We start from the raw sequence: 15,528 nt of genomic DNA on the forward strand, positions 1-15,528 counted from the left end.
TAGAAATAATTTACTTGTTTTTATTCAAGTATTATTTTATTTAAATTCAAACTTTAAATGTTAAGTTGATTACGTGTGAGATTTACTATTCACTTTTTTCTTTTCAATCAAGTTAGTTTACACTTTCTACTTGAATTACAATTAAATTATAAAATCATGATAAATATTAATATTGTAGTTTTAATATTAAATTAATTCAGCTTTATTATAATTTTCTAATTAAACTAGAGTATAGATATACAATTAAGACCTTGTTTATTTGTTGGAAAGTAGTTTTTTTTTAGAAAATAAATTCTAGAAAAATAAATTATTTTCTGATGTTTGGTAGTGTAATGAAAAATAAATTGTAAAATACTTTTCAATGTTTGGTTATGTCATGAAAAATGAGCTGGAAAATAACTTATTAATGTTTTATTTTTTTAAAATTTATTAAAATAATGAGGAACAAATCTTACAAATTAAAAAGTTGAATGAAAATAAAATTGAAAGAAACTATAATTTTATAAATTATCTCAAATAAAATAAATAATAATTAAAATACTAAAGATCAAATCTTAAAAAAATAAAATAATTAAAATAATAATAATTAACATTTTATAAATTATTTTAAATAAAATAAATAAAAATAAAAAATATTTCACCATATAATACCAACTAAGCATTCAATGACTTAGATATGGAAGGTTGACTGGATCACGAGTGGGAGAAGAGGGTCATGCTAAGGAAAGAAAATTAATTGACAGGGAGCTATATTAAAAAAATTACGAAAAACAGGTCACGTTCACTAGCCACGAGCCAATAGCCGCAAATACCACCCTCTCTCACTCCTCACCAGTGGCTTCCCTCTTGTACTTTTTTTTTCGCGCCAATTTTCTCTTCTCGACTTTCTCTGTTTCTCAATGAAACCCTAACCCTCAATCTCATGCCTTCAAGGCTTCAATCTCAACCAACTCAGGGTTTCACAGAGATTTCAATTCCAAAATATCACTAAGTCCAACAAAACGACAACGCTATAACTATGAAACGGCCTTCAACTAGGGAGGAACCTCCCTCAAAACGCGCCAAAACCTCCAGGTCAGTCACAAATTCCAATCTTTTACGATTTCCACCACCTTATTTAATTTTCATTGTATGCCTCGGGGAATTTTGTTCATGTTTTATTGTGTTTGTGTTGTCTCTGGTTTTTCAAAATTAGGGTTTTCGGCTTTTTTTTGTTTGGTTATTGAGAAATGCGGGGGAGAAGGAATTAAATTGACTGTGATTGAAAATAAATTTGAACTTTTAGTAGTTGTAAAGAAAATTATGCAATATAATTGAATGACTTATTGGAAATTATGTTATTACTTTGCTTTCTATAATTGAAATTGTAGTTAACTGTGTTTTGATTTTATGAGTTACTTAAGCAAACCCTTTAAAAAATTGTTCTCGAGGTTAAGCTACAGTACTAATATATCCAATACCAGGACCAAGAAAGAGCCCTGCCATTAGCATGTTTGTGTACCCTCAAGCTTAATTTTATGTTTGGATTATGCTGGCATGATTTGGAAAAATGGAACTTCCAAACTTTTCCAAATTTTCGTGTCAATTTTGGCAATGGCTAATTTTTTCCTTTTTTTTTCCAGAGGAGAAGATGATTACATGCCTGGAAACATAATTGAGATTGAACTTCGTAACTTCATGACTTATGATTGTTTGGTTTGCAAACCTGGATCACGCCTGAACCTTGTAATTGGACCAAATGGGTCGGGTAAGAGCTCAATTGTGTGTGCCATTGCACTTGGACTTGGTGGTGAGCCTCAGGTTGGTTGCAGTCTACTGAGATTCCTCATTTGAGTTATATGTGATTATAATTTTAAAGAGTTTGGGCACTTTATTTCTGCAGTTGCTTGGGAGGGCAACGAGTATTGGGGCATATGTGAAGCGCGGGGAGGAGTCTGGGCACATCAAAATATCCTTGAGAGGAAGTACAAAAGATGAGAAGATTACCATAATCCGCAGAATTGATGCACATAACAAGTCAGAGTGGTTGTTCAATGGTTAGATCTCCATACTTGAAATTGCTTAGCATCCCATTTCATGCTCTGAAAGTTGTCCCAATAATTGAAAATTTTCATGCTCATGTTCATTCAAGTTGGGAAGGACTGTTAGAGATGAATAACAGTCATTCCTTGCAAGATGTGAGATGTTTTTATCTGTCTCATTTGAAATCACTTTGGCTTTTTTTTTCCCCGCAGGGTCTTAATCTTAACACAAACATATTCTTACTTGAAGTTCCTTATAAATAAATATTATCTTGATGACATGTTGAATCTTCCTGTTCCACTTTATGCATAACTGCGGGTTTCTGGTTTCTTTCATCATTTAACTATTCTATATTTCCAGTTCACAATTGTGGTTGGTGCTCTGCCTATAATTTTTTCACGAGACATCTCTTTCACTTGGTATAAACAAATGAATACATGTAATTGAAACTTCCTCCATATTCTGTTGTTTCCAGACATATATATTATTTCCAATGCTAGTAAATAAGGAAACTTATAAGAGTGTCTATTTCTGTCTTCTTCCAAAAGGCTTTAGAATAAGAAAGAATGATCTTAATAGATACAGAAAGGAGATGTCTAGATGTTATTCCATTTTAATTTGCGAAGAGATGTTGAGCTATTGTTCACTCATGGTACATTTATTTCAGGAAAAGTGGCATCTAAGAAAGAGGTCACTGAAATCATGCAACAATTCAACATCCAAGTCAACAATTTGACTCAAGTAAGTTCCAGGACTTGCAACTGACACACTGTTCATGCCATCCTTAATATGACTTCATGGCATGCATTTCCTTTCAATATTTGTATGCCTGTAGATATTTAACTTTTGCCCTTCACGTGGAAGAATGATCTTCTTGTTGTATTTGAGCTCATTGCTTGGCATCCTACAAGTGTTAAAGCTGCTGAATGCTTGAAAACTGGACTCTTAGACAGCCAGTGAATTTTTATAGCTTGCTAGTTTTTAATTAATTTGAAATTGAATGCCACGAGTCTCATACACTACAGCTGCTGAAAAAATAAACAAATTATGAAACTCAAGCATGGGTGAAGAACGTCCGATACAAGTTATTTCAGAAACTTGTATGCTGTCTTCTCTTCCCAGTTCCCCCTCCACTTTTTCCTTTCATCTCAAATAGGTTCTAACATCTCTATTGCTTGTGATATGTTGCTGATGTGTGTATTTGAATCTGGTCTTTTTCAATATTTTTTTCCTCTTTTTTCAGTCTTTCACCCTTTCTTTTCATTTGGTATTGGCACGAGCTTTGCAGTTCTTGCCACAAGATAGGGTATGTGAATTTGCAAAGTTAACTCCTGTGCAACTTCTAGAAGAGACTGAAAAGGCTGTCGGTGATCCTCAACTTCCAATCCAACACCGTGCTCTTGTTGACAAAAGTCGTGAACTGAAGACCATTGAAATGGTGAGGTGTAAATCCATCATTCTCCCTGAAATAATACTGTTGATCTTGGGAGGCTCATGAAATCCTCCTGAACACATTATCTATTCTGTATTAGGCTGTTAAGAGGAATGGGGAAACATTGAATCAGCTGAAAGCTCTTAATGCTGAGCTTGAAAAAGACGTGGAGCGTGTCAGACAAAGGGAAGTGCTTCTAAAGAAGGTAATTATTTAGGTTGATTGATTATTATTTTTTTTTTAAGCTAGTCTAACATCTTAATGGTGAATCTGTAGGCTGAATCCATGAAAAAGAAATTGCCATGGCTGAAGTATGACGCGATAAAGGCTGACTATTTGAAAGCTAAAGAGGCAGAAAAGGACGTAAAACAGAAGCTGGAGGAAGCTGCAAAAACTTTGAATAACTTGAGAGAACCTATCGAGTATGATGTTCTGTTCCTTTTACCAATATACATAATGGTTTGGAAACATTGATTGAGTGATTTGTGGTGTTGGCATGCCTAGTGTGGATTGCTATCAAACTGTTGAAAGTCTAATGCCCAGTATGTCTAATACTGATAATCATGTCATGCTTTAATGGTTGAAGAAGGCAAGGTTAAATATTTCATGCTGGTAGACGAACTGAATCTATTATTTGTTCAAGTGAGAATTTTTTTTCCTCGTGATTGCAAGTAAACACTGATTCTGGAAATGCAAAAGCTTGCAAGATGTTATATATGTTGAGGTTGATTTCAAAGGTCTCCAGTTTGGGCTCAACCTTTAGCTGCCTTTCTGTTATTCAAGACTTCTAAATTTTGAGTCTTGTAAAGTTCTTTTCCTCAATTATCTAAGAATCACACCTTCTTAGGGGTCAAACCTAAAATTCACTGCCCCAAACAACTTCAGAGCATACTTTTTAAAACTATAAATTTGCAGAGCAAAATTTTGTAAAGTATCTCAAAATAGCTGCTCCCTTGTTGAAAAAGTATATAGCTATACTAAAAGTTTTACTACTTGTAGTCCACTAAGGGCTTAACAGATTTCGAAATAAGAAATTACTGTTATATGTATTTAGAATAGTAAAGTCCTAAACAAAAAAGATTAATATTTTATTACTGCTAAAATAAGCCTAAACCTATAAAATTCGCAGAAAATTTTAAATACTGAAATGTACCCCAAGGTTTTAAAGCTAGACTTGACCCTGACTTGAAAAATTAAATAAAAGCACATAAAATTGACCTTTTTGATGGTTGCGCCATCCCATGTTGTAGTGGCAACCATAACCTTGATTGTTGACATGGTCACATGATATATATTTCTGAATGCATGCAAGAAGCATTGGTAGAAATTGGATCCTTCATTGAGATTGGCAAAGACAGCTCCAGCAGGATTTGAGGTCATTGTGAAGGCATCTGCGCTATGGTTTGTGTAAGCATCCATTGAATAGACTTCAACTTGGATGGCGGTACTGTCATTATTGTTTTCATTTCTTGCTATATGTTGCAAGAAATTGTTGGAGGGTTGTAGTAAAAGCATTCAAACTCCAGTTTGTAAAATCATATACTGCTTGACTTCAAGTTGAATATCTATACTGTTAGTGTTGTTTTCAATCTTTTGTGAGATCTTCACTTATTTTTCAGAAAAATGTGAAACTCCTTTTCTGTCTAATTTTCTAAAAGTGATTATTTATGAGCATGCAGAGATTCTTTGTTAATTTCAAAAGAAGCATCTCCCATGGTGATTTTGTTTTCAATAGACAGGACAATTGGAGTGCTGTTTTTTACATCTTTTTGTTGTTATAATGTTGGCAAGGCTGAATGGCTTCTCTCATTTGTTTGTTTTCTGTATGGCACCTGGGGCAAATTACCGTATTAATTTTTTAAATTTACCTTTAGTAAAACAAATTTATTGCAGAAAACAGAAGCTTGAAAAACCCCAAATGGATGCTAAATGTAAAAGATTAAGCAATCTCATGAAGGAAAATGCTAAGCGACGTATGGAGTTACTGGAGAAGGAAAGCAGTTTGGTATGATAAACTTCTTACTGTGTCCTTGTGCTTTGCAGTAGTCCTAGTTTATGGTTGCACAAACACCTTAACTTCTCATTGCATGTTATGTCTATTTACACTTACAGGGGGTGCAAATTCGTGGAAAATACAAGGAAATGGGAGACTTGAAGAAGGAAGAAGAAACACGCCAACAAAGAATCATAAAAGCTAAAGAGGATCTTGCAATTGCTGAAGCAGAACTTCGAAATTTGCCTGTCTATGAACCTCCAAAAGATGTGCTTGTAAGTATACTTTTTAGCTGGAACTGGCATCTTCTTCTGGTGGTACTCAGTGTACCAGGTCAATATGGTAACTTGACACTGGCATTTTTTTACTCAAACATATGGAAGCTGTAGTTTTCTCCATGAACTGCCCTTTAGAGGTTACGAATCCACCTATTTTGTTATGTATACATATGTTCTGCATCTTTTTTAAATTGGCTTTTTTCCATATTTTCCAGGATAAATTACGCACTCAGATTTCTGATTTAAAAGTCTCTGCAAATCAAAAAAGAATTCAGAAGCAGGACAAGGAGAAAGTTTTAAATCAAAAGAACATAGCACTGAGGCATTGTGTTGACAGGTGGCGTTTGAATCAATGATGGAATTCATTCATGGGCCTATATTTTAATTAAATGACATTCATTTAGCACATTTGAATACCCTTTTGCAGGCTGAAGGATATGGAAAATAAAAACAATAAGCTCTTACAAGCATTAAGAAATTCTGGAGCTGAAAAGATATTTGAGGCTTATCATTGGCTGCGAGAACATCGTCAGGAATTGAATAAGGAAGTCTATGGGCCTGTTTTGCTTGAGGTATTTTTTTTGAATTTTGGCTGTCCTGCTTGTAATTACAAATGTTCCTGCTTACAGTACCATAATTTCATTGGGATTGCAAACCCAGGTTAATGTCTCTAATCGGGATCATGCTGACTACTTGGAAGGTCATGTCCCATATTATATCTGGAAGGTACTTTCAAGTCATGGCTTTTCCATAGTTTTGTTTTTAAATTTTGTTTGTCTTAACATCAGAAAATGAAAAAAAAAATCTGTGTTGAGAAGTTCTTTCGATTCTCACTTTAGTGCAGTATGCTTGCTTTGTGTTGTATCCTACACCCATGCCTGCACCTGGATTATCTATTGCTTCTTTTGAGAGCCTCGTTGCATGAGATGAATGCAGATGGAAAATGTGAAAGTGTTTTGGTGCAAGTATGTGGGGAAAGGAGATGCTGACTTACACTGATTTTACAAAATTGAATAAGATTATGTGATGAAGTGGAGGAACGAATCAGAGGTGAATGGACTCAAAATTTAATCTGGAACAAATTCATTAATGAGGGAGTTATCAAGCATTTCCCCTGCACATTTTTACATGTATAGGCAAATAACTCGGTAGGAACAATTCTGTGATACTTTTAGAGGAAATAAAAGATTTGAAGTGCATGTTGCCTAGAGATATGAAGTTGTTTCCTGAATTACTCCTTGCTAAATAAAGGGCAGACCAGGATGTAGCCAGTTGGGTTTATAAATGAGAGATGAAGGTTTGGTGAGGGGACATGAATATGTGATGCCTATTTATCTAAATTTGACCTAGAGCAAATTGCTAAAGGCTTTTTACAAAGGAAGATTATTCTCAAGTTTATGATTGAGTTGATCTAAGAAGAAACTCGTGCATGAGAGTTAAATGTAAATGTGACTTCTGATGGAGTATTCAGGTCTGCATCTCAAATTTGTTGTAGTCATGCTTGGGAGGAATCACAGAAAGTTGTAGAGGTGGCATAATGCATAACCATATCTATATATCTGTATGAACTGTAATTTTATTCTACTCATTTTCTCACTGTTTCTTTAGTGTTGGGTTAGCTTTTTGATATGTTGAATTTTATTGAGAGTTTTTGTCATCCTTTTGTTTTGTGGGCTATCTTTGATGTACATCTGGTACCTTTTTTTCAGCATTCATTCAGCAGAATGCTTTCTCAACATATTTCCAGCATGTATCTATTTGGCCATTTGCAAAAATGGTAGAATTCTATTTATCACATTGGTGGTCAATTTTGCTTGTTTTGTAGTCTTTCATAACCCAGGATCCTCATGACCGGGACTTTTTGGTAAGAAACCTGAAGTCATTTGATGTGCCGATTTTAAACTACGTGAGGGATAAATATCGTCATAAGGAGCCTTTTTTCATTTCCAATGAGGTATCTGTCACATTTTCCTCAAGTACATGTTCCTTGAAGTAGCTTAGCTTACTGTGGTTTTTTGTCTCTGTATCGGACAGATGCGTGAGCTTGGCATCTATTCACGGCTCGACCAAGTTTTTGAAGCTCCTGATGCTGTTAAGGAGGTTTTGATCAGCCAGTTTGGGCTGGAACATTCTGTATGCTCTCTAAACTTGATTTAATAGTTGTTTGGTGTTTGCTCTCTGAGAAGATGTTGCCTTGTGTTATTGAAAACTTTGCAGATATTCTTTTTGCCGTACAGCTTAAATATATTGTGTGTGTGATATTTATGCATGTTTCACACTTGTCTGTTTCTGTCAGTATATTGGGTCAAAGGAAACTGATCAGAAGGCTGCTGAGGTGGCAAAGTTGCGAGTTTTAGATTTTTGGACTCCTGAAAATCACTACCGGTGGTCTGTTTCCAGATATGGTGGTCATGTATCAGGAAGTGTTGATCCAGTTGATCGCTCACGTCTTCTTCTCTGTGGTATGGTTCTTACGAATGATTTTCTGAATCAACATATTTTCAAGCACTTAATTTTTTTTATTCTTTTGTAGAGATTTATTTCAATACTCTGAACTGCCACTTTTGGTTTTGAAATTATAGGTTCAGATGTTGGGGAAATTGAAAGGCTGAGATGCAGGAAAGAGGAGCTGGAAGAAGCTGTTAGTGCTTTAGAGGAGGATTTAAAATTGCTGATGACCGAGCAAAGATCCATAGATGAAGAAGAGGCTAAACTTCATAAACAGCGGGTATGCTGAAAAGGATGCAAGAACCTGTTCTTATGCTATATGCTGAACCCTGATTTCTTGTATTGTATTTTCATGCATACCACTGAACTTGATATATGGGATAAGTAACCACTTGTTGTCTAGCTGACAAATTTAGGTTTCCAGTCTGTAAAATATTCTTTTGTAATGTAATCTGTAGGAGGAGATTGTCAGCAATGTGACACTGGAGATGCGAAAACGGCGTGAAATGGAGAACCGTGTTGGTAAGTACAACAGATTTACTTATTGCTCCCAACAGTACCTTTTCTGTCTGAGGTGACAGTAAATGAAATATTTCCGTGGTTTAGATCAAAGGAAAAGGAAACTAGAGTCATTGCTGAGGGAGGATGACCAGGATGCTGTTATGGCAAAACTGATTGATGAGGCTGCAAACCTTAACACTCGGCGGTTGCAATGTGCAATTGATATTAAGGTGAAATTGGTTTTGAATCTGGCAGATGTGCATATGAAGAGTTGATCCCCTCCAGACTTTTCTTTACCTTGACAAAATGTTTTACAACATTTGACAGAATTTACTCGTCGAGGCTGTTAATTACAAATGGAATTTTGCTGAAAAACATATGACCTCCATTGAGTTTGATGCGAAGGTATTTCCATTGGTCAAGTTGTTATTGGATTAATTATCTTCTCTCAAAGTTATTGGATTAATTATCTTCTCTCAAAAGTTATCATTGAATACCAAGGATTACCTTACTGCAGAGGATATAACAGTTTCCTGCCACCATCTTTTTGAATGTTTCTTAATGCACTGTAAATTCTCATATGGCAAGTGGATCATGTTATCTGTTTGATGTTTGTGATTCAAAACCATCTTGATATTTGCACGGGATTTTTTTTGGTGGATTTTCAATTAGTTAGGGAGGTACAAAAGCTAATTGTCTTCTGCATCAAGAAAAGTGTTTGTAGACAGGATGTCTGTGCATTTAGGTGTCATGTTTTACCTTTTATGTTTGTTTCAGAAAATATTGCTCATTTGAGTAGGCATAATATCCTGTCTTTATTTTAATTTTTTGATATTTTTCTTGTTGCACAATGTCATAGATTAGAGAACTGGAACACGGTCTGAAGCAGCCTGCAAAATTTGCTCAACAAGTAGCATGCCAATTGGAGTATTGTGAGTTACTAGTTTTCCGGGCATGGTTCTGATTTGTGCTGTTGCTGGAAATTTTCAAACTTTTTAGTTCTTGCAGAAACGACAATTTAACACCACATACTTGTGTCTGTGTGCCATGCATTTGAAAATGGGATAGCATATCTGATAATTTGCCACATGATTATGGCAATTGCTTATCCCTGTACTTTTCAGGCATCCCCTCTTCCTATTACCGTGCACTCTTTTATTATCAAGTATGAACATTGAGTTCACTAATCATTTCATTCTTTATTTTCTATCAATGAGGAAATTGGTGCTTCTTGCTGAGGATTTGTTATACGGTTCATATATCTCACAATCATAGATAAAGATAATGCAAGGGTAACAAGTGCTTATGGTTCAGCTAAAACTTTCGTGTAGCATATTGATGATACTTGGAAAATTTCAAGGAGTATTTGAGTATGGCCTTAAGACATTATTTGCAATATTTCTGACTTTTCACTTTCTTTGTGACAAGGCAAGAAGGAAACAGAGGATCATCGACAGCAACTCTTGGCTGCTAAAAGACATGCAGAATCAATTGCTATCATCACTCCAGAACTTGAGAAGGCTTTTCTTGAGGTTTGTTAGTATTATGACTGGAATTTAGATTTTTAAATCTGAGGATTGTTAATTTAACATGATCTAAAGTGTTAAAGAGAGTGTTTGGTGCATAATAAAAGCAACTCTTGGCTTCCATAAGTTGCTGTTTATGAAAGCATGTCTGAGGATAAAAGAACCACTCCACAACATTTTTTAAACCAATTTTTGTACCAACTTTTGTATTTACTTTTTTACTCTGCCTGCAATGTTTTGTCAAATAATGATCTGGATTCTAGAATGAATGAAGTCAAATTTGATTAGATGAACTGTTTAAAGAAGAGTTTTCTGTAAACAGCTTTAGCCTTATGTTTGATGATAGTGCGGCTCATCCTTGTTTAATTCATAAAAATGGTAATGTAATTGGTTAGAATGTTTCAAACCTTTCTTTGGCTTGAATGATCATTTATTTGGACATTGATTCTGGTTGAACCAAACATTGTTAAACGTGGCTTTTGCAATAACATGAATGTGGTTCCTGGCTCAGAATCATAAGTGATATATAGCATTCGGCTTGAGTTGCTGTACCTCATTTCAATTTATAAGTTCCCCCCCCCCCCCCCATGTGGTTGTTATGGCCAAAGTGGCCTTTGAAAGCCTCATGTGGTGCAATTTGGTCCTCATAGTGTCCAAGCGCTAAATAAGACCGACCATCCCCTGCCCTACTAACTGGTAAGTGCTAAGTCCCTGGAGGAGCCATCTTCTTAGACAGCTTAAGATGTATGAAATTTTACTGTCAAAAACAGTGATTAGGTTAATCAAACACTACTTGATCTAAGGTGGGTGAGATGTTGCAACATGGGCCTTACCTTGGAATAAGCATTTCACAATTAAGTGATTGAACTCTCCCAAAGTGAACCTTCAGTGGCATGAGTCCTATTAATTTAGTCAGAATACCTTATGGAAGCTCTGACGGTTTACATTGAACTTTCCTCTACTTGTTTAATTATATGGGCAGCATGAGTGGCCTGCCTTCTTAAAATGCTCTTGCTGAAGTACATAACACTGGATGCAGTTGAAATATTAACATGTATTTCCTAAGAATTGACCGCGGAAGAACAGAAAAGATACTTCCACTTTAGAACCATTTTTTTAAGCGATTAAGATCATGCCTTCTACTTTTCTGTATTATAAACTTAATCCTGCTTTGATGCATTTGCAACTGTGTTCTGTCTTATTGGAAGACTGTTGAGTCTTCATGTCTTCTGTGCCACTCAAATCCTTTTGACTTAACAAGGCTTGCCTCTGCAGCTGGAGTAGCATGTTAACTCACAAATTACAAATCTATTTGTACACAGGAATTTTCAAATTACAAAATTTTGTGTTCTTGTCAACTTTGTTGACTCAGAGCATGAATTAGAATTGTTCTTATTTGGTGATATATACTCTTATTTGTCACGTGGATATATGCTTATTTGATGCTTTAAACTCTTATGCTGTCTCGTGAATATTTTCATTTACTGTTTACACGTGGCTTTTTTGTCTTATGAATATGATGAGTGATGCTTTTTTGTCATGTGAATATGATGAGTGCTGACTCATTTACATGCTTACATGCAGATGCCAACGACTATTGAGGAATTGGAGGCTGCTATTCAAGATACTTTGTCTCAAGCCAATTCCACTCTTTCCCTGAACCAGAATGTGGTGGAAGAATATGAACACCGTCAGGGAAAGGTAATAATTGAGAGTTGAGACTATTTGTTTTTTATATCATTTATAGTTCTCGCTTTGAAACTTCATTTACCATTACAAGCACTGCAGATAGAAGCCATTACCAAAAAACTTGAAGCCGATAAGGAAGAACTAAAAAAGTGTTTAGCTGAAATAGATGCCTTGAAGGTAAGAGATGTTTCGTTGCTTTGCCACACAACTGGCATATATATATAACTGTCATTTTGCTGGATTGCATTTCAGAAATTCTGGGATTGTCTATGGCTACAAATCATGTATGTAGGATGTGATTGAGATTTAAATAGAACAGTGGAATGCAAATAATGAGATAAGTAATGAAAGCTTCAAAAGTGACCATTTTTGGGAATCATTTAGTTGATTTTAGTGTAAAGTTGGAGTTTTCTTATTTTGTTCTAGGTTTTTTTTTTTTAATTATGTTGTCAGCATCTATTCAGGTTAATTTGTATCACAAACCTGTTTTAGTTGAGGTTCATGTAGCGCTGGGAAAACATTGGAAACCAAGAGTATCTTGGAAACTAACTTTACTAGAAATCTATGCACATGAGTAGTGTTAATAGATCATGCTGGAGAAAAGAAAGCTCAGATTTGGTGTTTTCTAGTTTTTCCATTGCTTCATATTCCAAATTCAGATCTGTTGCTACCCAGACTTTGATTCAATTTGGCTTTGTGATTCTTGAAAGTATGTTTATTTAATTTGCATCTGTAGATTCTAATTTGACAAACTTACTAGAGCAGGATATTGAATAGAGATTATTTTTGGGATAATTTGAATATTCACCCTCCCCTCCAGGCGGTAATCTTTGTCGCTGAAGCTTGATATAACTTTAGCATCTTGCTGTACGATCCAACTACTATGGGCACTTAGCAAAAATAGTAACAAGTATAATTGGGGACCATGTAGGTTTTATAAAAATTGAAACAGCAACTAGATAAAAATTAAGATAAATTATGGTGATGCATGAATGGTATGATTCAAGGAGCTTGAGCCAAGTATTTCTTTCAACTTCTTAGTTTATTGTATTTATTTCAGCCAAGCAAATGAATAGACAAAGCAGATAAACTGTATTTAAGTTTGCCATAATTCATCCTATTGTCTATATTAATTCAACTCGCATCTTTTTAGTATTTCTCTCTGTCGCTGATTATTTATTTAGATTAATGTGTAGAATTTTATTGTCTTGTCTCCCCCTAAAAGTTGTTCCTTGGTTAATATGCAGGAGAGTTGGCTTCCAACTTTGAGAAGCCTTGTTACTCAGATTAATGAAACTTTCAGCCATAACTTCCAGGAGATGGCAGTTGCAGGAGAAGTTTCATTGGGTAATTATTATGGTCTTCTAATTACAATTGACTACATAATATATTACCAAATATCACTTGCTCATTTGATTTAGTGTTCTTTGTAGATGAGCATGACAATGACTTTGATCAATTTGGAATATTGATAAAAGTGAAGTTCAGGTGACTGCAGTCTTAACCTTCTATTTGTTTTAGCATATCCAGTTTGGTGTCTTAGAGGTATTTAAATTGGTGAAGCATAAGTCTTTGCTTGTTGAGAATTGCTAATCCTCTTTTACCAAATTTTGATTGGAACTGGAGCTGCAAAAACAACTTTGATTTGAAATTCTCCTTTTCGTGAATAATGGTTATGCAACAACCATTGGACCTAATGCTGAGAGCCAACTCAGTCTCTCACCTTCCTCTTTTATGCCATGCTCTTTGGGAGACAGTCTTCTTCTGGATTTTGTTTATGAGGCCTATGAGTGATTATAAATTAAGTTCCATGATATTGATTTTTTGAGCTAAATGTTTAAGTCTGTAGTTTTAAACTATGCATTGGACTACTTTGGTTCACAACTTATTTGGTTTCTTGTTATTGTCCTCAGAGAAGCCGGACAACTTCAAGTTCTTAGTGCTCATCATCAATCTGGAGGGGTATTTCCCTGACATGAAATTCTGTATTCATTGTTGCAAATACAGTGTCTTTACTGTGTGTTGATTTTTTTTAATAGGAGCGTTCAGTTTCAACCATTCTGTATCTTGTTTCTCTTCAAGACCTCACAAACTGCCCGTTTAGGGTAGTTGATGAGATAAATCAAGGTTAGATGCCACTCAAAGCTTAATTACTTAACGGTTAAATAAGATATAGATGGTGCTGTTGGATATTTTTCCTTTTCCTTTTCAGGAATGGACCCCTCAAACGAAAGAAAGATGTTTCAGCAACTAGTGAGAGCTGCAAGCCAGCCAAACACACCACAGTAAGAATAAATATCGATCTTACCGTACAATTTGAATCTTCAACTTATTATCTCTACCTTGCACACATTTTCCATGACAAGAAGTTTAAACTGTCTCTATCAGGGTTGTAGGATTTTTGGCAAACTCAATGAAAAGGGCTTAGTGAAATATCTGGCAGGTGTTTTAATAACAATTTTTACTAACAATGTGCAGGCACTTTTCAGTTTTGACCGAGTTCATGCTTTGTTAGTCGTGTGCCCTGTGTGTGCTCAAATGCATATTACATGCAAATATCGTCCTTAGACATTAATATATACACGCTAGTGGGCTTGTTTTTGTAGGCTTTATACTCTTGATTTTGTATGCCATCTGCAGTGGTTATTCTGGAGCACAGGATGCCTTTTATTTTGCGAACAGTAAATATTTCAACTAATTGTTGGAAAGTCCTGAGTTGTAATAGCATGACAATGTTATCCGCTTTTAGTGGAACCAAATGAGATCCTGAGGCTGTTTCTGATGGAAGTAGAGTGATTCATATTGGGATTACCCTGCACATATATATTTCCAATTTTCATGCAATTGTGATTGGCTTCTCTTCCACTTTCCTGCAACAAATGAAACGGTAACTGAAATCATATACCTGTATGGATCTTCTATAGGTGTTTCTTACTCACCCCAAAGTTGCTACCTAATTTGGAATACAGCGAGGCATGTAGCATTCTTAATATAATGAATGGACCTTGGATTGAGCAGCCTTCCAAAGGTTAGTGTTAGTTCAAGTTTTTTTGTTATTTATTTATATATTGTTATGATATGGGATGTTGGAAGTTAAACATCTTGTTTATAAACTTTTCTAAGTGGAAAGTTATATTTTTGTTAATTCAGCATGGAGCAGTGGAGAATGTTGGGGGGCTGTCACAGGGCTTTTGGGAGAAAGTCGATGCTGAAATGTCAGTTCTAACAAAGACGCCACCGTGGAATCCTTGACTACTAACGTCCTGTTGAGTCTCCATCTTCAAATAAATGCAAGCACCGTTTAACCCCTCATCAGCCGGTTTTGTGGAAAGCTTGAAAACTTCCTTGAATATGGCTGTATAATTTATCACCTAGTGTCCTTTGCAGTAAATAGTTTTATTTTCATTTTGCGGATGCATTTATCATCCGAAGCAGGGATGAATGGCTGGTTGATTTGGAGATTTTCTTAAGTGATGTCAATAGTAGATTAATAGCCTGCTTGTGCTTTGAGAGCTCACTCATTTGAGAATTTCATGGACAGTTCCCTTGAAACTATAGTGATCAAAAACCTCTTCCCCGGATGCTGTAAATATATTAAATTGAGCAAATCAGATGTTATGTATTTAAACATCCTTGGCA

At 35.3% G+C, this 15,528-nt stretch overlaps 1 protein-coding gene across 3 annotated transcripts; it reads left to right on the forward strand.

The window, feature by feature from the left end:
* The first annotated feature begins 766 nt into the window (after window positions 1-766).
* On the forward strand, window positions 767-15,519 carry LOC133704647 (structural maintenance of chromosomes protein 5). Of its 3 annotated transcripts, XM_062129541.1 has the most exons (30): window positions 768-1,074; window positions 1,623-1,800; window positions 1,883-2,036; window positions 2,690-2,763; window positions 3,311-3,460; window positions 3,555-3,659; window positions 3,731-3,876; window positions 5,348-5,459; window positions 5,567-5,722; window positions 5,941-6,062; window positions 6,153-6,297; window positions 6,386-6,451; window positions 7,551-7,679; window positions 7,760-7,858; window positions 8,022-8,187; window positions 8,308-8,453; window positions 8,632-8,695; window positions 8,780-8,904; window positions 9,002-9,079; window positions 9,534-9,606; window positions 10,103-10,206; window positions 11,785-11,901; window positions 11,989-12,066; window positions 13,137-13,236; window positions 13,323-13,377; window positions 13,803-13,851; window positions 13,929-14,016; window positions 14,102-14,174; window positions 14,814-14,917; window positions 15,040-15,519. In XM_062129541.1, exons 1-30 carry the CDS (start codon window positions 1,019-1,021, stop codon window positions 15,099-15,101), a joined length of 3,174 nt encoding a protein of 1,057 aa, XP_061985525.1. In that variant the 5' UTR covers window positions 768-1,018; the 3' UTR covers window positions 15,102-15,519. The 3 variants fall into 3 exon arrangements, with proteins under 3 accessions (XP_061985542.1, XP_061985525.1, XP_061985534.1); XM_062129550.1 differs by lacking the exon at window positions 7,551-7,679; XM_062129558.1 differs by lacking the exons at window positions 13,137-13,236; window positions 13,323-13,377; window positions 13,803-13,851; ... (2 more) ...; window positions 14,814-14,917; window positions 15,040-15,519 and having other exon boundaries at window positions 767-1,074; window positions 11,981-12,052.
* Window positions 15,520-15,528: the final 9 nt, after the last annotated feature.

This window comes from Populus nigra, chromosome 1, assembly GCF_951802175.1.
Source record: "Populus nigra chromosome 1, ddPopNigr1.1, whole genome shotgun sequence".
In the NCBI taxonomy this organism is placed as follows: domain Eukaryota; kingdom Viridiplantae; phylum Streptophyta; class Magnoliopsida; order Malpighiales; family Salicaceae; genus Populus; species Populus nigra.